General features: G+C 43.2%; 1 protein-coding gene across 2 annotated transcripts in view; it reads right to left on the minus strand.

Moving 5' to 3' along the window:
- Positions 1-1,127: 1,127 nt before the first annotated feature.
- Positions 1,128-25,150, minus strand: part of LOC124033135 (inhibitory synaptic factor 1-like) — a 60,698-nt gene continuing 36,675 nt past the window's right edge. For both annotated transcript variants that reach the window (XM_046345082.1, XM_046345081.1), the window contains exon 4: positions 1,128-2,575. In XM_046345082.1, the coding sequence (XP_046201038.1) occupies positions 1,724-2,575 (852 nt within the window). In that variant the 3' untranslated portion in view covers positions 1,128-1,723. The remainder of the gene's footprint in view (positions 2,576-25,150) is intronic.

Below are 25,150 nucleotides of genomic sequence, written 5' to 3' on the forward strand. Positions count from 1 at the left end.
TTAGATATTAGTTATTTTTGTGGAATTTTTAGATATTACCTGCTGCACTTTCATATCTATAAACATTTCACTATACTCGCAATAACATCTGCTAACCGTGTGTATGTGACTAATAACATTTTATTTTATTTTATTTGAAAACATTATAGATGTGTTCATTAATGTGTGTTTTAACAAAATCCCTTTACATAAGATATTGAGATGTAAATATGTGATAAATATATGGAATGTGTAGTCAAGGATTGTCCTTGAAAGAGTCCAATCCTGATTATGTGTGTGTTCTCTTCTGTACTATAACCTGGGGCCCTGGGCAGTTGGGGGCCTATGGACAGTAATAGATCGGTATCTGGGAGGAGAGTTCTCTCTGGCCATCCTCAGAGACATGAGTCAGCTCCTGGTGATTAGAGGGGAAATGATTGTGTTCCGAGGGTTGATTAACAACAATCTAGCAGCACATTTTCTTTGTGAGGTCAGCCCTTTACCCTCTCCTGCATTATCCAATGCGTTCACTCTCCCACCTCTCTTTCTTCTCCCCCCCCCCTTCTCTCTCTCTCCATCTCTCTCTGTCGGCACCCACTCTTTCACATCTGGCCACACATTTTTTAAATGCCAATCTCTTTCTTGAAGGCTGCGTCTGTCCATGTCTGCCACTAATAGCAGAGGAAATAGATGGAGGTCTAACTGTGAGTTTTTGTTGTGGGCCCCCAGGAGCAGGGTCTGCCTGCTCAGCAGAGAGACCTCTCACAGCACTCTCTCAATCAGCCTTATTGATCAGCACTGCTATTGGCATAATCCCTGTGAATAAAATGCTGCTCTATTGAGTCCAAATCCCTACTGGGATTCAGAATGGAGAGACATAACCTTTTGCATCTTGACTTTGTGCACTTCTATTCAAGTCCTCCCCCCTAACAACCTTGCTCCCTTGCAGAGAGGAACGGATAGATCAGGTGGAAATGTCACAATGTGGTGTTGGAGCACAGAATCTCGCAAAAATACCTGTTTTTCTTCTTACTTTCCACAACTACAGTTTCAGCAGCAGATCAAGAGATAAATTATTGAATTGATTAATAAAATCCGGGGCAGGTCAAACCGTGTTTTTCTGGGCCTTGACTCACTTTTGATGACATCAAAGAGAGAAGGAGGCTTGACTTGTGCATCTAGATACACTCCCTGTTGTTACACCAGGAACCCCCTTGACATTTGAAATAATTGGAAGATGAAAAAGACAATGTTTATACAGATTCTCAGTGTACAGAATGTGCAGTGTTTTTTAACCACATCTTAAAGAACAAGCATGATATTTTCTCGTGATTTATACTGGTGTACGAGGAGGGAAACGACCTCTTCACATTTACTTGCCGATTTCAGAACAATTTCAACTTCCTAGAAAAAAGATTGCTTTAGTCATCTCAATAAGTGTTGCAAATGGCTAGAAATAGGGAATCCTTTCGGTCCATTTCTTAACATTAGCAGGCACTAGCCTTTTGGTCTGTCAATATCCCTTTTCTCTCTGTTACTGCCTTAAGGAACTGCCTTTATCCTTTGTTTCCCTGAGCCTCAGAATGACTTTAGGTAGTCGAGTCATTTCCCATATCATGTATTTATTTAGTAATTAATATGTATTTATTTATTTATTTGTGTATTAATCTATGATCTATGTATTTAATATTAAATAGTACACATTCCTTTTTCATTAGTTCTGTCGTTGTAAAGTTACTGTTTCTCAGTGGTCCTTTGTTTTCTGTTTGGCTGGAATATAGGGCAGTACAGTTTGGGTGCTTTTATCTGAAACAGTCTGTGTGCTGCTGTTCCGTAGCAGTTTTTTCCGGCAGCTTGCGGGATTGAGGAGACCCTTTCTGGGCAGCGTATGAGTCCCCGCTGCCACGTTCACTGGGAACGAGACATAAGAAGGGTCCAGACAGTTATGGAGGACGGAGTGCTCTGAGGAGGAGAGCGGTGGTGTGGGCGAGCCGGCTTGACTAGGACTGGGCTCACTGTCGTCAGTGTCTGGGGTCGCACAGCCGCCCTTCTCCTCATCTCCCTCCTCTTCATCCTCCTCGTCATCATCACAGCACAGGGCGTGGTATAGGATCTTGTCACTGAAGCGAACTCTCTCTCTGGTGCCGGATGTGCGAGAGGTCTTGTGGCTGTGTGTGGAGCTGGTGGCCTCTTCGCTGGCACTGGACGAGTCTGGGGTGACTATGAGAGGTCCGTTAGGGATGGACAGCCCCCCATTCATTTGGGAGTAGGCTGAGGCGGTTGTGGGGGGTGGGGTTGGGGTCTGGGTCTGGGTAGGGATGCACCCACGCCCCGCCCCCGGCTCCAGCCCTGCCTCCGTGGGCTGCTCTGTTGGCACTGCTTTGCGGGCGGCGTTTGCTGCAGCGACGGAGGCCTCCAGATAGCTGCAGAACTCCCAGCTGTCTGAGAGCACGTCAGGATTGAGGAAGTCCAGCCTGAAGGCCTCTCCCAGGCCCCTCTCGCTGCTGGACGTGCTGCTCGCTGTGGCCACTGTCCAGTCATCCAGCTCCAGGTCAAAGTCAAAGTCTGACGTCAGCTTGTCGATCTGACCCACCACCTAGAAGAGTAGAGAGAGGGCAGAATAAATGTTTAGGAGATATGGTCTACATCATTATACATTATGTTTTTGACTTAATATGTTGTTAACTATACATGAATATCCTTTCCATTATTAAGACAAATACTTCACACACCACCTGGGATAGCAAGGAGGGAGGCGCGAGGGGGGGGGCAGATGATTTGAAGGTATAGACATGTTTTTAAACACTACTTTACAATAATATGATGTTTTAACGTCCACTATGAAGACATATAGTGGGGTCTGAAATGATTGAAACCCTTGATGAAGATGAGCAAAAATGACATGTTTAAAATCAATAATTCAAATACTGAGCTATATTGTATTGTCATTTCTAGTATTTTACTAGAAATGCTCAGAGAAAGAGATTTTGTTTAGTAAGTAAGAAAACATATCTCAAAAAGGGAGGGTTGAAAATGATTGACAACCTTTCGATACTTCACCTTGCGATGATAACGGCACTGAGCCTTTTTCTAAAATGTTTTTTGAGTTTGTGAACGCAGTGGGAGGGATCCTACATCATTCCTCCAAAAAGAATCCTTCCAGATCCTTGATATCCTTCGTCTGCCCTTAAGGACTGCCAATTCAAACCATAGGTTTTCAATGGGGTTCAAGTCCGGAGACAGATGTTGATTCTGTGGCCAATTCACCAATTATTTATGGATTTTGTTGTGTGCTTGGTGTGATTGTCTTGCTGGAAGATCCACTTGTGGCCAACATACAGCCTCCTGGCAGAGACAACCAGGTTTTTGGCTAAAATGTCCTATACTGGGTAAATTTGGTGATGCCGTTGACCTTCACAACGGCCCAGTGGAACAGTGGACGCATAACATCAAAGATCCCACCTCTTTAAGGAATACCTAGGATAGGTTAAGTAATCCCTCTCACCCCACCCCCCCTAAGTTTTAGATGCACTATTGTTAAGTGACTGTCCCACTGGATGTCATAAGGTGAATGCACCAATTTGTAAGTCGCTCTGGATAAGAGCGTCTGCTAAATGACTTAAATGTAATGTAAATGTAAATCTGCCCTGAAATGTAAGACACTGTCACTAGCTGGCTACCACTTGGTACTATACCCTGCACCTTAGAGGCTGCTGCCATATGTACATAAAATCATTGAACAATGGTCACTTTAATAACGCTTACATACTGTTTTAACCACTTTATACTGTATTCTAGTCATGGCTCATACTATATAACTACTGCTGTACATACCTTTTCAATTCATATACTGTCTATACTGTCTATACATACCAGTCATATACAGTGGGGCAAAAAAGTATTTAGTCAGCCACCAATTGTGCAAGTTCTCCCACTTAAAAATATGAGAGAGGCCTGTAATTTTCATCATAGGTACACTTCAACTATGACAGAGAAGAAAAAAATCCAGAAATCACATTGTAGGATTTTTCATGAATTTATTTGCAAATTATGTTGGAAAATAAGTATTTGGTCAATAACAAAAGTTTATCTCAATACTTTTTTAAATACCCTTTGTTGGCAATGACAGAGGTCAATGTTTTCTGTAAGTCTTCACAAGGTTTTCACACACTGTTGCTGGTATTTTGGACCATCCCTCCATGCAGATCTCCTCTAGAGCAGTGATGTTTTGGGGCTGTTGCTGGGCAACACGGACTTTCAACTCCCTCCAAAGATTTTCTATGAGGTTGAGATCTGGAGACTGGCAAGGCCACTCCAGGACCTTGAAATGCTTCTTACGAAGCCACTCCTTCGTTGCCCGGGCGGTATGTTTGGGATCATTGTCATGCTGAAAGACCCAGCCACGTTTCCTCTTCAATGCCCTTGCTGATGGAAGGAGGTTTTCACTCAAAATCTCATGATACATGGCCCCATTCATTCTTTCCTTTACACGGATCAGTTGTCCTGGTCCCTTTGTATAAAAACAGCCCCAAAGCATGATGTTTCCACCCCCATGCTTCACAGTAGGTATGGTGTTCTTTGGATGCAACTCAGCATTCTTTGTCCTCCAAACACAACAAGTTGAGTTTTTACCAAAAAGTTATATTTTGGTTTCATCTGACCATATGACATTCTCCCAATTTTCTTCTGGATCATCCAAATACTCTCTTGCAAACTTCAGACGGGCCTGGACATGTACTGGCTTAAGCAGGGGGACACGTCTGGCACTGCAGGATTTGAGTCCCTGGCGGCGTAGTGTGTTACTGATGGTAGGCTTTGTTACTTTGGTCCCAGCTCTGCAGGTCATTCACTAGGTCCCCACGTGTGGTTCTGGGATTTTTGCTCACCGTCCTTGTGATCATTTTGACCCCATGGGGTGAGATCTTGCGTGGAGCCCCAGATCAAGGGAGATTATCAGTGGTCTTGTATGTCTTCCATTTCCTAATAATTGCTCCCACAGTTGATTTATTCAAACCAAGCTTCTTACCTATTGCAGATTCAGTCTTCCCAGCCTGGTGCAGGTCTACAATTTTGTTTCTGGTGTCCTTTGACAGCTCTTTGGTATTGGCAATAGTGGAGTTTGGAGTGTGACTGTTTGAGGTTGTGGACAGGTGTCTTTTATATTGATAACAAGTTCAAACAGGTGCCATTAATACAGGTAATGAGTGGAGGACAGAGGAGCCTCTTAAATAAGAAGTTACAGGTCTGTGAGAGCCAGAAATCTTGCTTGTTTGTAGGTGACCAAATACTTATTTTCCACCATAATTTGCAAATAAATTCATTAAAAATCCTACAATGTGATTTTCTGGATTTTTCTTATTTTGTCTGTCATAGTTGAAGTGTACTTATGATGAAAATTACAGGCCTCTCTTATCTTTTTAAGTGGTTGAAGTTGCACAATTGGTGGCTGACTGAATACTTTTTTGCCCCACTGTACATGTATGTACATATTTATTTATATTCCGGTCTCTGACATTGCTCATTCTGATAATGCTCATTCTGATGTCTTAATTTATTGTCCTTTTTTACAAAATAAAAAAATGGTGATTAGGTGTGTATTGTTATTGTTTTGCTAGATATTGATGCATTGTTTGAGCTAGAAACATAATCATTTCGCTGCACCTGCGATAACAACAATAAAACTGTGTCCGTGACCAATAAACTTTGATTCGATTTGGATTTGATCTAACTCCATATTTTACAGTAGGTAAAATAGAAAATACGGTGGTGGATCTTTGATGTTATGTGGCTATTTGCTTCCACTGGTCCTAGGGCCATTGTTAACAGCATCATGAACTTTATTCAGTACCAGGCGGCTACCAGGTGGCTGAAATTTGGCCACAAGTAGATTTTTTAGTAAGACAATAACCTTAAACACACATCGCAATCCACAAAGAAATGGTTAAGTGGCCACAAAATCAACATTTTGCAATGGCCATCTCGGTCTCCGGACTTGAACCCCATTGAAAACCTGCGGTTTGAACTGAAGAGGGCTGTCCATAAGAGCAGTAAAATGATATCAAAGATCTGGAAGGATTCTGTTTTGAGGAATGGTCTAAGATCCCTCCCAATGTGTTCTCCAATATTTTTTTAAAGGCTCAGTGCCGTTAACCTCGCATGGTGAGGTATTCAAAGATATTAAAAACAGAGATGCCAACAATATTGACCCCTACTTTTTTTGAGAAAGAAAATTATAATTTGGAAAACAAAATCCCTTTCTCTGAGAAATTGTATTAGTTTAAAATAACGTAATTCCCTTTTTTTGTAGAGCACAGGTCTACAATATAGTTCCCGTATTTGAATGATTTATTTTATGCAGTCATTTTCACTCTTTACACGATTCGATTTAAGATACCTATACATTCTACTAGTATGAAGAAAATGTACTTCACACTAAATCAAGCCGTGATGAAGCTTGACTTTCACCCACTGTACAGGGAGTCAAACTAGCAGGGTAGTTTATCAACCTGGCTTGGCAAAATCAACCTCAATACTCCTCATCAGCATCCACCCATGCTGTATGAGTGTTTATGGTCTCATGAATAGAAAGCACTTGAGCCCACAACACCATTGATTTTGTTGATTTGCTGATGGCACATAAAATTCGAGCCTCAAACACTTGACATTTGAGCACCTTAATCAACACATCGCGCTCTCGTAAGCAATCTATTGTAAAATGGAAAAATGCTCAGCATTCATGTAGTTTGTAAGTGATACATTTCTCTAAACCCTTCGACAATTAATACTAGTGTTTCTCAGAACATGTGCATATGGAATTGGAGCAACATTTTTGTTGAAGAACTGAGATATGCTGATCTTTTTTACACCAAATCTGCTATTTGCTATTTGCCTCTGTGCTTTCAACTGCTCATTGTGACATCAAATGAGCAGTATCAGAAACAATCCCCTGTCTGCATGAGGGATTAAAACCCTAATTAATTATTTCAGCACAATGACTTTAAAGGAGCAATTAACAGTCCCAAAGACCTGACTACACAAATACCCTGATTAAAAACCCAGTATCAGTCAGCTGATGTGCTAACTGATTGCTCAGGTGATATCTAGTGCAAACACAGCCATTTGGCATCAAAGAGCTTCATAATCTCTGACAGATCACGACAGGACAGAATCTTACATAAATACAATGGGGCAAAAAAAAGTATTTAGTTAGCCACCAATTGTGCAAGTTCTCCCACTTAAAAAGATGAGAGAGGCCTGTAATTTTCATCATAAGTACACTTCAACTATGACAGACAAAATGAGAAAAATCCAGAAAATCACATTGTAGGATTTTTCATGAATTTATTTGCAAATTATGGTGAAAAATAAGTATTTGGTCACCTACAAACAAGCAAGATTTCTGGCTCTCACAGACCTGTAACTTCTTCTTTAAGAGGCTCCTCTGTCCTCCACTCGTTACCTGTATTAATGGCACCTGTTTGAACTTGTTATCAATATAAAAGACACCTGTTCACAACCTCAGTCGCACTCCAAACTCCACTATTGCCAAGACCAAAGAGCTGTCAAAGGACACCAGAAACAAAACTGTAGACCTGCAACAGGCTGGGAAGACTGAATCTGCAATAGGTAAGAAGCTTGGTTTGAAGAAATCAAATGTGGGAGCAATTATTAGGAAATGGAAGACATACAAGACCACTGATAATCTCCCTCGATCTGGGGCTTCACGCAAGATCTCACCCCGTGGGGTCAAAGTGATCACAAGAACGGTGAGCAAAAATCCCAGAACCACACGGGGGGACCTAGTGAATGACCTGCAGAGAGTTGGGATCAAAGTAACAAAGACAATCAGTAACACACTACGCTGCCAGGGACTCAAATCCTGCAGTGCCAGACGTGTCCCCCTGCTTAAGACAGTACATGTCAAGGCCCATCTGAAGTTTGCTAGAGAGCATTTGGATGATCCAGAAGAAGATTGGGAGAATGCCATATGGTCAGATGAAACCAAAATATAACTTTTTGGTAAAAACTCAACTCATCGTGTTTGGAGGACAACGAATGCTGAGTTGCATCCAAAGAACACCATACCTACTGTGAAGCATGGGGGTGGAAACATCATGGTTTGGGGCTGTTTTTCTGCAAAGGTAACAGGATGACTGATCCTTGTAAAGGAAAGAATGAATGGGGCCATGTATTGTGAGATTTTGAGTGAAAACCTCATTTTATCAGCAAGGGCATTGAAGATGAAACGTGGCTGGGTCTTTCGGGAGGAATGGGCCAAAATACCAGCAACAGTGTGTGAAAACCTTGTGAAGAATTACAGAAAACTTTGACCTCTGTCATTGCCAACAAAGGGTATATAACAATGTATTGAGATAAACTTTTGTTACTGACCAAATACTTATTTTCCACCATAATTCGCAAATAAATTCATTAAAAATCCTACAATGTGATGTTCTGGATTTTTTTTCTCATTTGTCTGTCATAGTTGAAGTGTACCTATGATGAAAATTACAGGCCTCTCTCATCTTTTTAAGTGGGAGAACTTGCACAATTGGTGGCTGACTAAATACTTTTTTGCCCCACTGTATGTAGTGTCTATTTAGAAAATAGAAAAAGAACAAAGCCTTGCATTGCCCACCAACAACTGTTCACAGTTGTGAAGTTCTGTGAAGTTCTCACAACGGACTATAGGGAGGCTACAGTACATCATACAACAGAGGAGTGATGGAGGGTGTTATCATGCAATATTTGTTCAAAACGTACCGATTTGTATTATTTACAAACCCAAAGCTTCCTGTTCTTATCATAGTCCATATCATGGTAGTGAATTCAACCATCTGCATTTGAACCAGTCTTGGAACAGCCCATCCTCATATTACTGATTTCAATCATTCTGTTTCTTTGTAGTATATCTAATGCAGGCATGTGACGTGTGTATCTGTATAGGGCTTTGGGTAAACAGATTGTCAGGTTTGTGTATGGTGTGCATAGGTTTCTGTGTGGGTGTGCCAGGCCTGGCTGAGCAGCTTTACATGCCACAGGAGCTTCAGTACCAGGGCTATGGTTTTCCTCCATTGACAGTCAGCCCTGTGGGAGCAGATCCTCTGTGGGGGCACTAAGCGGCGAGCTGAATGGGTAAACCAACCTGTCTGTTGAATGATTTGCAGACTTTAAACTAATGCGGGATGATTCTCACACCCAGAGGGAATGGAATGGCTTTGTTTAGTTGATTACTCATCCTGGGAAAAAAAGGGATATAATTGAATCTATGTGTTTAGAAAAGTATGGTCTGTCAGAATCATTTCACCAGTCCGCCTGAACGCCTGACGCTGACCTAATTTAACTGCCTTAATTGGATATCAATTAATAAAGAACAGAGGCATATCATTTCCAGTCATAATATGTTAGACAAATCCCTTTTGTAAAAAAACAAAATGGATTTGAACACAAAAGAATGGCAAACACTGACTACCAGCCAAAGCCTTTTTGACTGACACATCTGCTAAGATAAGATATTTAAATGCCACAAACTATGATTATAGTCGTTCAACATCATTGGTGGCCCAGCTCATATCCTATCATGAGATATTCTCCCCAGGATTAACCCACAGTGAGCCCTCTCTCCCAGGCACTGTTACATCGTCATCAGCTTCCAGCATGTACGCTAATTTAGCTTGATAACAGTCTAGGTCACATATTCTTTAATTTTTATTTTATTTATTTAACTAGACAAGTCAGTTAAGAACAAATTCCTATTTTCATTGACAGCCTAGGAACAGTGGGTTAACTGCCTGTTCAGGGGCAGAACGGCAGATTTTGTACCTTGTCAGCTCGGGGATTTGAACTTGCAAGAACAACATATAGGCTCAATGCAGCAACAGTGATCAGTAATCTCAGTCTTTTCTTCCAGGAAGAAAGAAGAATGTGGCATGAGTGAGCTATGGAGTGAATTATTGGGTAAACAGATTGCCTAAGCGTAAAGGATGAATGAACACATCAGGAACAAGTCATTAGTGAGGGACACACTGTGTTTGGAATGGAGAGAGCACAATGAGGACCAGCAACAGTAATTACAAGCTTTAGAGTAAAATCACATCCTTTTGTTGAGTTCCATAGCTCATGATGTCACAGCAGATTGCAGCTGGACCACGACACAGAATCGGCTTTGAAACATTGTTTGGCTTAACACCTGACTTGTAAAAGAGCACTTTTTTCTATTGAATAGAGCTAAACACTCTTCATATTTACAAATGCTGACAAGTAGAATATAACAGGAAACCTTGTGGCACAATTGTTGGACCTCAGGGTGCAAGGCCATTGGTTTCCATCCACCCCTCGCCATTTTCTATTGGAATTGTTATTTGGTCCTTTGTAGCTCAACTGCAATACAGTTGTAGCTACAGTGACCTATCCAGTCCACTTACTACTGTTTCAGTAACAACATCAAGGTTTTACTGCTAACCTACAAAGCATTACATGGACTTGCTCCTACCTATCTCTCTGATTTGGTCCTGCCATACACACCTACATGTACGCTACGGTCACAAGACGCAGGCCTCCTAATTGTCCCTATCATTTCTAAGCAAACAGCTGGAGGGAGGACTTTCTCCTATAGAGCTCCATTTTTATGGAATGGTCTGTCTACCCATGTGAGAGACGCAGACTCGGTCTCAACCTTTAAGTCTTTATTGAAGACTCATCTCTTCAGTAGGTCTGATGATTGAGTGTAGTCTGGCCCAGGAGTGTGAAGGTGAACGGAAAGGCACTGGAGCAACGAACCGCCCTTGCTTTCTCTGCCTGGCTGGTTCCCCTCTCGCCACTGGGATTCTCTGCCTCTAACCCTATTACAGGGGCTGAGTCACTGGCTTACCAGTGCTCTTCCATGCCGTCCCTAGGAGGGGTGCGTCACTTGAGTGGGTTGAGTCACTGACGTGGTCTTCCTGTCTGGGTTGGCGCCCCCCCTTGGGTTGTGCCGTGGCGGAGATCTTTGTGGGCTATACTCGGCCTTGTCTCAGGATGGTAAGTTGGTGGTTGAAGATATCCCTCTAGTGGTGTGGGGGCTATGCTTTGGCAAAGTGGGTGGGGTTATATTCTGCCTGTTTGGCCCTGTCCGGGGTTATCATCGGATGGGGCCACAGTGTCTCCTGACCCCTCCTGTCTCAGCCTCCAGTATTTATGCTGCAGTAGTTTATGTGTCGGGGGGTCAGTCTGTTATATCTGGAGTATTTCTCCTGTCTTATCCGGTGTCCTGTGTGAATTTAAGTATGCTCTCTCTAATTCGCTCTTTCTCTCTTTCTATCTTTCTATCACTCAGAGGACCTGAGCCCTAGGGCCATGTCTCAGGACTACCTGGCATGATGACTCCTTGCTGTCCCCAGTCCACCTGGCCGTGCTGCTGCTCCAGTTTCAACTGTTCTGCCTGTGGCTATGGAACCCTGACCTGTTCACTGGACGTGCTACCTATCCCAGACCAGCTGTTTTCAACTCTCTAGAGACAGCAGGAGCGGTAGAGACACTCTCAATGATCGGCTATGAAAAGCCAAAATGGTAAGGTAGCCAATTATATACCAGGGGTGTTGAAGCTTTATTACTACTACCTGTCTGTGTGTAATGTCCTGTCACGGATTTGTGCTCCTTTTATGCAGTTTGTCTTGTTGTTCCGGTCGTTGTATTTGAAGCAGCAACATGACCAAGCTGTTGAGGTCAAAACCAGCAAATGTGATAATGAGTGTTTGAATTGCCTGTTGACAAGGAGGCAGATATTTACCGCATGCTCTTATCACTCCATTGATGTATAAACGGATGTTTAATGTGGTACGTTTGCTTCGGTATGCATTGGTGGTTTTGATGTAGTAAACAAAGGAAATCCCTCATCTCTTGAAAATACTTTGCATACATGTAATCTAAATAGGTTATATGTATTCGTTTTGTAATTCACAGACCAATATGTATCATTCCAACCTAATGGCTACAGACCATTTTGTATTTTTGTTGGTAGTAGCAGTGTAGAATGACTTACAGAGGTCGGAGTCTGGAAAAAAAATAATAGTGGCTGCCAGCTACTGCCATGATTTTAACCACTGTCATCATTCCTCTATTCATTTACCACTACCCTATTACTTATATAATCTACTACTACTACTACTACTACTACAACTACTTCAAGTGCCAGTTTTATTGCAACTACTGTACTACAATTGCTGCTATGCAATCAATGCAGCATTATTTTAATGAGACATGCAAAACACGTTAAATGTAATAACCATCTCTGAGTTTTCATGAGACAGATACACATGCTGTATTAGTGAATCCTTCCTCTGTGATGCAGACTATCTGATTTAAAACCATTACACAATATTTATGTGACCCTCCATCTGTTCCTGTGTCTCTCTCTCTCTCTGCATTTCCCCCTGTCATTTTTCAAGTTTACTTCAAAAAGTTTGCAGCGCAAACTCATTAATTATGTCACATCAAGCGTCTGGCATCGATTTTATTTTTCAGAGCGAAAATGTGAAATGTGTTCAATAGCGCAATTAAAACGTCTCAATGTCATTTTATTCTCAACGTGTCACAACGGATTCCCAGCCTGTCGTTGTGCAGCACTTCTAGTGTTGGGGAGCAGTTCATGCCAATTAGAAAGCCTCAGCAATTACCAAAATAGCCTAGCATGCTGACTCTGAAGTGAAACGTTTGCAAATATAGTTTTAATGTATTTGGTTCCTGCAGCTTCCCAGCTCCTCCTCACCCAGTGCTCCATGCCTGTTTCCACATAATTTAGCTCTCCTCAGTACAAGGATAGCAGAGCGTCCTGTTGTTGGAGTATCTCTGAGATACTGTTTATCACATCCCACCGAAACTAATTCATCATCCTAGCTCCAATCTGAAAGGACATGTTTACTGAATTCCCTTGAAAAAAAGCTTTTTATTGTCCAATGAAAATTGTAGGTCTGCTGTGCTTCTGAAACATAAATAGTTCTGTATTTATTTATTTTTTTACTCCTAAAGGGCACCTTACTCACAGTCTATTCAATCTAAATATTCCCTTTTCTCTGGTAAAGTTTTCATTCAGGAACATTCCATAATTGACCCTGCAAAGTGTGAGGTTTGATAAGGGAGGAGGAAGAAGTCACAACAGCCATGTTAGAAAGACCTGCCTGATTTAGGTCAACCTGATTGGTGAGACTGTGATGTTTCTCGGTGTTGGCACCGGCGGGATAAACGATGTCTTTGAAATGCTCCCTGCAAGCTGTAATTATCCTGTCATGAGAGAGGACTATAAGCCTGGAGGTTCACGTGCATCCCTCCCTCCCTCCCTCATTACACTTTTTAATCTTTCCCTCCAAAACACTCATCTTTATGGAAGCCTTAAAGGGGCTGTGCATATTCACAAACAACACAGTCGCCGTGATGACGATGAGAGCAGAGCCGGCGACACTCCCTGACAACTCGCTAATCAAAAGCAGAATCACAATCTCACTGCATAATGGACATCAATCAAAACAGGACAGAACCAAGTTTAGGATTCCGACTGCAGCCAGAGTGCTGTCCTGGAGGGCTGATACATCACATCAACCACTGTTTTTACTCCACTGCTCTCCATAGCTCAATCCAGGTCATTATTTTGGCCGACTGACTCCCCCCACCTGCCATTTGGTATACACTGTAACTAATTGGTATGTTTCTGTATAAACATAGAGGGAGATTGTAGGGACCAGAGATGTATGGCATAAATACTGAAACACTCTGTGGAAGAACAGACCATGCTTTTAATAGTACCACAGAGTGTGTTCCACCGACCAAGGCATGGCTGTGTACTGTAGCAATGCATGCTGGACATTTATGGCGGTTCTCCTTCATTGGTTCTATCTTCGAGGATCCCCAGCGCTTGTAATGACCTGAAATAGATGGAGGCACCACGCTACTGGGCTTCTCACTGTGTCTGCTTCCCAGAGATAGCGCTTGGATTAAGCACCAGGCAGCTCGTGTGGCATCAGGTCACGCTGGGAGCAGCCTAGGAAATGAGTGTGTTGTGAGAAGCAGTCAGGCCAAGCTGACCCTTTTAATGACTTGGTTGCCGAGCAGTTTCTACTGTACCAGGCAGACACATCATAGACACTGTCTTTCTGTGGGAGGGACAGTAAAGGCCTGGCTGCCAGTGATAGTTTGGGGTGTGTTGGACTAGGGATGGGGAGAGTAGGGACATAGGGATCGGGCTGGGTGTTGTTGGTAGAGAGGACGTCGCACCACAGGAAGAAGCTCAGCCCAATCCAGCGGTAAATCTTCCAACCTCGCTGACAGAGAGAGCGGAAGTCTCACTGAAAGCAACAACCCAGTGAGCAGACAATTCCCCCAGTCAAGATTATCTCAAAACCAGCTCAGTTTAATGAAGTATTTGGATGAGAGAGAGTGCCTGTGTGGTTTGTGTGCGTGTCCATGAATAGGTGTTTGAGTGTCTGTGGTGGTGGGTATTGGGCAATATTTTTACATGATCGTTTCTGTTTACAGTACAACAGTGTCAACATAAGAAAACATCTGATCCATAAATTGAGCTGCCCTAACCCTATTCCTCAATGAGACCCTGGTCTGTGTGTGTTCTCATTGTTCTGGGGGCTGCCCTAATCCTATTCCTCAATGAGACCCTGGTCTGTGTGTGTTCTCATTGTTCTGGGGGCTGCCCTAACCCTATTCCTCAATGAGACCCTGGTCTGTGTGTGTTCTCATTGTTCTGGGGGCTGCCCTAACCCTATTCCTCAATGAGACCCTGGTCTGTGTGTGTTCTCATTGTTCTGGGGGCTGCCCTAACCCTATTCCTCAATGAGACCCTGGTCTGTGTGTGTTCTCATTGTTCTGGGGGCTGCCCTAACCCTATTCCTCAATGAGACCCTGGTCTGTGTGTGTTCTCATTGTTCTGGGGGCTGCCCTAACCCTATTCCTCAATGAGACCCTGGTCTGTGTGTGTTCTCATTGTTCTGGGGGCTGCCCTAACCCTATTCCTCAATGAGACCCTGGTCTGTGTGTGTTCTCATTGTTCTGGGGCCACAGGGGGCTCTAGGAGCCATGCCCAGGAGAAAGAAAAGCAGTATGCACTTTCCTCTAAATACAGGGCACACGATCAATATGCTACTGGCATTTCCAGGTTTCCTTGGCCCGCTACGCTTATCTTAATGGGAGTGCGGCCCTATTTTATTTTATTGTGTGAACCCCATATATCATTACCCAACAAATGTAGCCTGCTCGACCATACCGAAGTAGAAATATTGAAGCCTAGAGAAATACTATTTATGCAATTTATTTTTTGTTTCACTGTGCACTACTACATATCTGTGGCGAATCCATTTCTATTCCATCTTGTTTGTCTTTGTTGTGTTCACTCAAGTAAAGGTCTCTGTAGTCATTTCCATGGAAACACTTACAGGAACATCCTACAATCAATGATATGTTACTAGGCATGGTTCCCATACTAATCAGATATGAGTTTCCATCTAGGCAAATCCGCTTATGTTTACAATGTCTCTTTACCAGCCTATGAACATGAGTATCCCTGCATGGATAGCAATTGACTTATTGGTGGATAGATTTGATAGGTAGATTTGAACGTTCAACAAAGTGCACTGTAGATAACAGGATGTCCAAGAGGTCATGAAACCAGAAAATGGGGCATGATGGGTACTCTGCATAGGTGAATTCAGTGCTTTGCAAGATGATGCACTCCTCACCATAGTGAAGTAGAAATTGGATATATTGAAATGACTAAAAAATGTGTCTTTGCTTCCAGCTTTCCGCCATTTCTATATGTGACAATCTGTAGGGCGTTCTTCTCAACTGGTGACAAAACCTGTCACAACGCGTCTCCTTCACGCTCTCTCTCCTACAAGCGGTAGGATGTCTTTGAAGCTGCAACACCCTTATCAGACATTTTACAGAGGGCTATTTGCAAACAAGATCAGTAGGAGACATCCTGCCGTCCCCTGCGAGGCACCATCTGGCCACCACATACCTGTCTCACCTCCACACAATAACTGACTTCTACTATACAGGGAGCCTGTCACTCCCCACTCACACCCCACACTGCGCCTGGATTAAATGACTTCCTATAGCCACATACTGTACGTAGGTAGGATCTCATTTGAACAATGAAACTTCATGACGACCAATTTGAACATGTCAGGTGAAACACTCAAACAGCTGATTTCCAATACCGCGCGGTATGTCATTACCAGCTTTTAGACAACTCTTCCCCAATCAACTCCTTGGGGAGGTAGAGGGCCTGTCAGCCAATCAACAACCTACTTGGGCCTTTCTAAATGTTCTCGTGTGTTCTCAGGAACCTCTCCCAAAGGAGGTACCGCAAACAAATGAACATTGAGATAGATTGATGACTCTCCGCATCAGAACAATAAGGGTGCTCTTGCTTTATGCGTATTAAAAAAAGGTTGGCGGTGTAGGTGAGGTGTCACAGTGAAAGAAGTTGTGTATGCCATCAGCGGGATGTCAGAAATATCAATATGCACTCAGTGTATCATCTCCAGGGGGTTAAACTAGGTTATTAGGGATTATGTTGTAGAACAAGATGACCTTTGCCATCAAGGACATTTTGACAACACAAAAAAGTGGGGCAAAATAGACTGCATCACTCCAAATAATTATAGTGACATTTATTTAATTGTATGCCAACCTACAGAGGGTGAATTTATTGTGTCTGGGTTTAAAATTAAACTGGAGATTCATGATGCGTGATGCACTCAATGTAGCCATTTATGTTGTCTGTGACATTTCAAATATGTTTTGAAATACGAGCTACGACCGAGAATTCCAAGAGTTGCATTCTTGCTTGACAACAGCATTACTTTAATTGCACTGTCAAAACATCACCCATGAACTGCATTGAAGTATATGGAAAGTCAAATGTGAATGTAAGTACTGCCACGACAGCAGCCGATATCATCACAGCCAGTCAGAACCAGATGTCTATTTCAGTTTGTGTTATAGCAAAATTGAAACGTTTTCCCATTTCTCTTTGTGTCTCTCTCTCTGTATCCAAGGTTTTACACTTGGAACAAGAAAAAACATTTATTTCAACAAATATTTGCTGGATGTAAAACGTTAGTCTTCCAATGTGAGAATGAGTCGTTAGTGATGCCCAGGTGTGCTGGCACAGGGCTCCACTGTGGGCCGTTTATTTCTCCCCTGCTTTGTATGTATTTTATTGGAGACCTCTCCTGGTGGGAGTCATTAGTCAATGTGTTTGGATCCAGTCATACTCCTTTAATTACGTGTTGAAATATGCGGATGCTAGGACCTGATACATATTAATCGCTTGCAGACTTAAAATAGTTTGAGGATATATACATGCTCATTCACAGAGAAAACATCTTAATTACATAGCTCCCTTTTGGCATTTTTCTCCCAACAATCCTCCTGATTTGTTTTGTTCAGTGTGTATGTGTATGTTTTGTGTGTGAATTGTGTGTGTGTGTGTGTGTGTGTGTGTGTGTGTGTGTGTGTGTGTGTGTGTGTGTGTGTGTGTGTGTGTGTGTGTGTGTGTGTGTGTGTGTGTGTGTGTGTGTGTGTGTGTGTGTGTGTGTGTGTGTGTGTGTGTGTGTGTGTGTGTGTGTGTGTGTCCCTTGGTAATTACAGGTTGCAACGGTTGGCATGGAGTTATAATAGAATAGAGGGGGTGAAGGGGGAGGGAGAAGTGGTTGTGGTGTCTGCTTGCTAGAGTGTGTGGGAAGGACACCAGCACATTGACTTCTTCTCCAGTGCACATCAATAACTCTGGTCTGATATGACAGAGTGGACCAGGCAACCCTGGCTCTATGTTGAGTAAAGTCGCCTAGCTAGCAGTCTAAAACACATGAACACATCAACTTATAGTGAGGCAACCTTGTGTGCATTCATCAGATTCGCTGTCTTAAGCCTGCTACATTGTATGTTTCTCTCCCCTCATTACAGATAAGGAGTCCTCCACCCTTAGCCTGTATGTGTATTCTGTAGGAATGTATTTAAAGTGGGCAATTAACAGAGAGAGATAAGCAACATACAGTACTGTGGGTGGAGAAAAGACAGGAAAAGTCCTTTTCTGTCTCTTCTCTCTCACTCCATCTTTTCTCTTTCTTTCTCTTTAAATTGCCAGTACAGTCCATAAACAGTGGGGCTATTGTTGCCGTGCTGTTGACCCAAATTGGATGGAATGGAGATGTATTGTTCCACGTAAAAGCGTATTCAGCTTTTCAATAAAGTCAGTGTTGGCACGGGGAAAAGTGTGAAGCCGGGCCTGCAGCTAATTAGCAGGTAGAAGCTAGCTAGCTACGAGGCTTCACCATGCCATCTGCGTGTTGGAGGTTTCTGTGAGTCACTCTTGGATGAGCCTTCCTTACATTCTTTCTGATGAAGTTATCTCTTTATCATCTCTCCTTTCTCCCTGACCCTGGCCTGTCCTCAGCCTGCCAATGAAAACGCCTCTCTCTAAACCCGTGCTGCTCCACTACCAGTCCAGGTGATGCAACGCCGACCTTTCTCTAAGGAAACACTGATGCAACCTCCTCACTCACTTATCGTACACTGTTCTGCAGAATGTTTCGAGAAATATTTGAAAAGGCTGCATGAATAACCAATGGACTCCATGTCCATGCTTTATGTAGAACAGAGAGGAACCAGACCTCCCCAATGTTGCATGGTTCTGTAGTCGTCCAGTTGTTTTGACTCCTCATAGTGTGTGGAGCTCTCGTCTCCCACTCTGGCAGCCTTGTCTCCGATTGATGACAACTATTGGAGGGAGCATTCTGGGAGCTGGATGGAGAAATTACTAATGCACGCATGTACGCACACCATACACCCAGGCACTCAAAATCAAATCAAATTTTATTGGTCACATACACATGTTTAGAAGACGTTATTGCGAGTGTAGCGAAATTATTGTGCTTCTAGTTCTGACTGAGCAGCAATATCAACAAGTAATCTGACAATTCCACAACAACTACCTAATACTCACAAATCTAAGTAAAGAGATGGAATAACAATTGGGGTTTGGGGTCACTTAGAAATGTCTTTGTTTTTTAAAGAAAATCACATTTTTTGTCCATTAAAATAACATCAAATTGAGCTGAAATACAGAGTAGGCATTGTAGACAGCAGACAGCAGACATCAGACTGGAATAGGGAGAGATTGAATATGTCTGTAAACACACCAGCCAGCTTGCCTGCGCATGCTCTGAGGACGTGGCTAGGGATGCCGTCTGGGCGAGCAGCCTTGCGAGGGTTAAAACGTTTAAATGTCTTACTCATGTCGGCCATGGAGAATTTTAGAGTCCACAGTCTTTGATAGCGGGCCGCGTCGGTAGCACTCTATTATCCTCAAAGCGAGCAAAGAAGGTGTTATGTTTGTCTGGAAGCAATACATCAGTGTACTGTGACGTGGCTGGTTTTCTTTTTGTAGTCAGTGATTGTCTGTAGACCCTGCCATATACGTCTTTTGTCTGAGCCGTTGAATTGCAACTCCACTTTGTGCCTATAATGACATTTCGCTTGTTTGATTGCCTTGAGGAGGGAATAACCACACTGTTTGTATTCGGCCATATTCCAGGTCATCTTTCCATGGTTAAATGCGGCGGTTCGCGCTTCCAGTTTTGCGCAAACTGAAAAACGGAAAACTTGAGCATGCATAACTACCCCCCCAAGTTGATACTTTGTGGAGCCACCTTTTGCAGCAATTAGAGCTGCAAGTATCTTGGAGTATGTCTCTATAAGCTTGGCATATCTAGCCACTGAGATTTTTGCCCATTCTTCAAGTCAAAACTGCTCCAGCTCCTTAAAGTTGGATGGGTTCCGCTGGTGTACAGCAAACTTTAAGTCATACCACAGTTTCTCAACTGGATTGAGGTCTGGGCTTTGATTAGGCCATTACAAGACATTTAAATGTTTCCCCTTAATAAACCACTCGAGTGTTGCTTTAACAGTATGCTTAGGGTTATTGTCCTGCTGGAAGGTGCACCTCTGTCCCAGTCTCAAATTTCTTGAAGACTGAAACAGGTTTCCCTCAAGAATTTCCCTGTATTTAGCGCCATCCATCATTCCTTCAATTCTGACCAGTTTCCCAGTCCCTGCCAATGAAAAACATACCCACAGCATGATGCTGCCACCACCATGCTTCACTGTGGGGATGGTGTTCTCTGGGTGATGTGAGGTGTTGGGTTTGCGCCAGACATAGTGTTTTCCTTGATGGCCAAAAAGCTCCGTTTTAGTCTCATCTAACCAGAGTACATTCTTCCATATGTTTGGGGAGTCTCCCACATGCCTTTTGGCGAACACCAAATGTGTCTGCTATATTTTTCATTAAGCAATGGCTTTTTTCTGGCCACTCTTCCATGAAGCCAAGCTCTGTGGAGTGTACGGCTTAAAATGGTCCTATGGACAGATACTCCAATCTCCATTGTGGAGCTTTGAAGCTCCTTCAGGGTTATCTTTGGTCTCTTTGTTGCCTCTCTGATTAATGTCCTCCTTGCCTGGTCTGTGAGTTTTGGTGGGCGTCCCTCTCTTGGCAGGTTTGTTGTGGTGCCATATTATTTACATTATTTTATAATGCATTTAATGGTGCTCTGTGGGATGTTCAAAGTTTGTGATATTTTTCATAACCCAACCCTGATCTGTACTTCCCCACAACTTTGTCCCTGACCTGTTTGGAGAGCTCCTTGGTTTTCAAGGTTACTTGGTGGTGCCCCTTGCTTAGTGGTGTTGCAGACTCTGGGGCCAGTATATATACTGAGATCATGTGAGAGATCATGTGACACTTAGATTGCACGCAGGTGGACTTAATGTAACTAATGATGCGATTTCTGAAGGTAATTGGCTGTACCAGACCTTATTTAGGGGCTTCATAGCAAAGGGAGTGAATACATACAGTATGCCCACACCATTTTCGTTATTTTACATGTTTTGAAACAAGTCATTTTTTTCATTTCACTTCACCAATTTGGACTATTTTGTGTATGTCCATTACATGAAATCCATTACGTGCAACAACATAGGAAAAATGCCAAAGGGGGTGAATACTTTTGCAAGGCACTATACACCATGATTCGTTAATCATGAAACATACACCCCCACCCTTCTTCTTCCCTGAGAGATGTTTATGCCTGTCGGCGCGATGCACAAAGAATTCCGGTGGCTGTACTGACTCCGACAGCATGTCCCCAGAGAGCCATGTTTCTGTGAAACAAGAGTATGTTACAATCCCGGATGTCTCTCTGGAAAGCAACCCTTGTCCTAATTTTGTCCTCCTTGTTATCTAGAGACTGGACATTAGCTAGTAACATACTCGTAAGCGGTGGGTGGTGTGCGTGCCTCCGAAGTCTGACCAGAAGACCAATCCGTCTACCTCTTCTGTGGCGACGTTGTTTTGGGTCAGCCTATGGAATCAGTTTGAATTCCTTGGGTGTTTCGAACAAAGGCTCCACTTCGGGAAAGTCGTATTCCTGGTCGTAGTGCTGGTAAATGAACTCTGATATCCAATAGTTCTTCCCTGCTGTATGTAATAACACTTAAGATTTTCTGGGCAAAAAATGTAAGAAATGATACATTTAAAAAAAATACTGCATAGTTTCCTAAGGACTTGAAGCGAGGCGACCCTCTCTGTCGGCGCCACTCTCTCACTCTGGCTGGTACACATACACCCACACATCTCAATCATCAATCAACTTGCTCTCTTTTTCTCACACATATAAACACACATGTGCACTGTCATGAACACACACAATATGGATACATTTTATAGACAGTATGGGCCAGACACCGCCTGTCTGTCTGCCTGCCTACCTGCTTGTATGCCTGTTTATCTGCCCCCCTTCCTGTTTGCCCCACCTGCCTCCCTCACGGCCTCCTTGCCTGACTGCTTGGCTATCCCTGGTCTAATCCTAGTGTGAGTTAGAGATTATTCTAGTGTCAATAAATTCCAGCTATTAAGAAGTCAACAAAAGTCAACAAATATGTCAACAAAACCCTTTTGTCCTGCCCATTGAAAATGCACATGTGCAGTTCTTCTCTGCTCTGCTCCATCTTAGTCACCAGCCAAACCCACATGTTTGACCTTGGCTTTTATCCACTGACTGTACACAGCAGACATTGATGCATCATGCCCTGCAATATGATCAGGTTACTCATACCCGTGGTGAATTATTCCCCCTCACTTCCCTTCCAGTCATTTATGCCTCAATCAAAAGCTGATGGCCGCTGATGATGTCATGATGTAGGAGGGGTTGTGGTGTGTGTGTGTGTGGACAGTGGTCGTCGGTGTATGGCGTTGTATGGGGGGGGCTTGGCGTGCTCTCCCTCTTTAAATAGCCCCAGATCTAATCTGCAGACAGCAGCAGAGTTCTGACAGCTCCGTGCCTCCTCCCACTAGGTGACACATTCTTTATTTATTTTCTCTCTCTCCTCCGCTCTGGTATTCACTCCATGGAGCTCTGGCCCCTGAAGCCGTTGTCAGTTCCATTCTCCCTCCATGTCGGGAAAACCCAATGGAATTACAGGGTTTTACTGTCAACCCTTCTTCCTGTTGTGTGGCTCTATGAATCTAGCGTGCCTCCTCTATTTCCTCTCTTTATTTCCACGCCACTTCCTCCTCATGGTGACATTGTCGTTATTATCATATGGGGCTCTGCCATGGTGGCTGTGTCTCTGTCTAAAGTGTGTGTGTGTGTGTGTGTGTGCGCGTGTGTGCGTGTGTGTGCATGCAACAACTGCATGGCACTATACTGTTGGTGTGTGTTGGATGGTCATGCTGCATTGTGTTAAGAGACAGAAAGCAGAATTGGACAGCTTGAACATACTGTCTGATCTTCCTCTGAGCTGAACTGAGCTCTACGGAGCTGCTTCAGACAGGCTCGGGCAGCTCCTCCAGAGACTAACTGTGATCCACCACTCAACCGTACTGATTCCTCAAAGTAAGCTGGCTCTCTAACACCCCGTGACTCATATTCACCTGCTGGAGAGCTCACTTAGTTAGGACTTCATTTGTGTATTGTCAAACCAACAAGTTAGTGATTTACAGATAAATGTCTCTGCTCACTAGAGTTAAAAAGCAGAACTGCAGAGTGTGCCATATCTCAGTTCCGTAATAGAACTAAGGCAATGTGTTGGTGTTCTACATCCTCCAACGTGTGGAGATGATGCCTCCACCCGGAGATGCAAGGCCTCCTATAAAGAAATGACCATGTAGGCTATTGAAAAGATGCATCAGCCTGAAATTAAGTGTGTAGCATGTGGTTCTCTCTACAGTTCAATTGTGCAGATATGTCTGTGTGTTTTCATTGTTCTGTAGCACAAGGACAGCTGTACAGTAACCGTCAATACAACCCTCAAACTAATGGTACAGTGGTCTATGAAATGTGACATGCCATTCCCCATCCCCACGGAGGTGACTTCCAGGCCATAGACACACACACACACACACACACACACACACACACACACACACACACACACACACACACACACACACACACACACACACACACACACACACACACACACACACACACACACACACACACACACACACACACTAAGAAACGCTCACTCACATACTGTGCACTACATCGCTGTACACATCACACACTGTACACACACACCGTACAAACACACACTGTACACACACACCGTACAAACACACACTGTACACACACACTGTACAACCACACAGAGTTATCTGCAAAAAGGCAGCAGGAACACTCATGGAATTTCAGTTAGTGGTGCATTCATTTGCACTTAAAAACCAACAGAACCCAAAGCAGGTCAACATTAACAATGCAGGAACATCGCACAAAAGTCATATTTTGGGAAAACACAAAGGTAATTGCAGAGCTTTTTGATATGACACTCAGGGAAGGTTGTGTGTTTCAACTGAGGTACCTACAATTCCACAAAAGGAATTGTCAATACTGCAAAGTAAAACATGATATTTGACAACTGAAAAGAGGAAAGTTGTGTAAACCAAATAGCCACAGGGGTTTCCCCATGTAAAATCGGGTAAATGCAACGCATTAATAGGCCGGTTGACTTGATTGGCATTGCTTCTACATTATTTGCTGAATCTTTAGTCAAGGAAAACATGGGGAAACATGACAGCTCTGTGTATGGTAGCTGATTACACCTTCATGTAGGCAATGCAAAGCATTATTCTGTAGAGGATTTCAGTTCTTACTGTTGAACCCTGCAAGAAAACATCAGGTCAATGCTGCAGGTGCACATCAATTCCCAAAAACAGTATGGCCGACTTACACAATTACCCATCTACTGCCCTGTGTTCTGAACACTGTCCACATCAATGACATGTGATCATTACCCATCTACTGCACTGTGTTCTGAACACTGTCCATATCAATGACATGTGATCATTACCCATCTACTGCACTGTGTTCTGAACACTGTCCATATCAATGACATGTGATCATTACCCATCTACTGCACTGTGTTCTGAACACTGTCCACATCAATGACATGTGATCATTACCCATCTACTGCACTGTGTTCTGAACACTGTCCATATCAATGACATGTGATCATTACCCATCTACTGCACTGTGTTATGAACACTGTCCACATCAATGACATGTGATCATTACCCATCTACTGCACTGTGTTCTGAACACTGTCCATATCAATGACATGTGATCATTACCCATCTACTGCACTGTGTTCTGAACACTGTCCATATCAATGACATGTGATCATTACCCATCTACTGCACTGTGTTCTGAACACTGTCCACATCAATGACATGTGATCATTACCCATCTACTGCACTGTGTTCTGAACACTGTCCACATCAATGACATGTGATCATTACCCATCTACTGCACTGTGTTCTGAACACTGTCCACATCAATGACATGTGATCATTACCCAACTACTGCACTGTGTTATGAACACTGTCCATATCAATGACATGTGATCATTACCCATCTACTGCACTGTGTTCTGAACACTGTCCACATCAATGACATGTGATCATTACCCATCTACTGCACTGTGTTCTGAACACTGTCCACATCAATGACATGTGATCATTACCCATCTACTGCACTGTGTTCTGAACACTGTCCACATCAATGACATGTGATCATTACCCATCTACTGCACTCTGTTCTGAACACTGTCCACATCAATGACATGTGAT

The sequence above is a fragment of the Oncorhynchus gorbuscha genome, linkage group LG04 (assembly GCF_021184085.1).
Source record: "Oncorhynchus gorbuscha isolate QuinsamMale2020 ecotype Even-year linkage group LG04, OgorEven_v1.0, whole genome shotgun sequence".
In the NCBI taxonomy this organism is placed as follows: domain Eukaryota; kingdom Metazoa; phylum Chordata; class Actinopteri; order Salmoniformes; family Salmonidae; genus Oncorhynchus; species Oncorhynchus gorbuscha.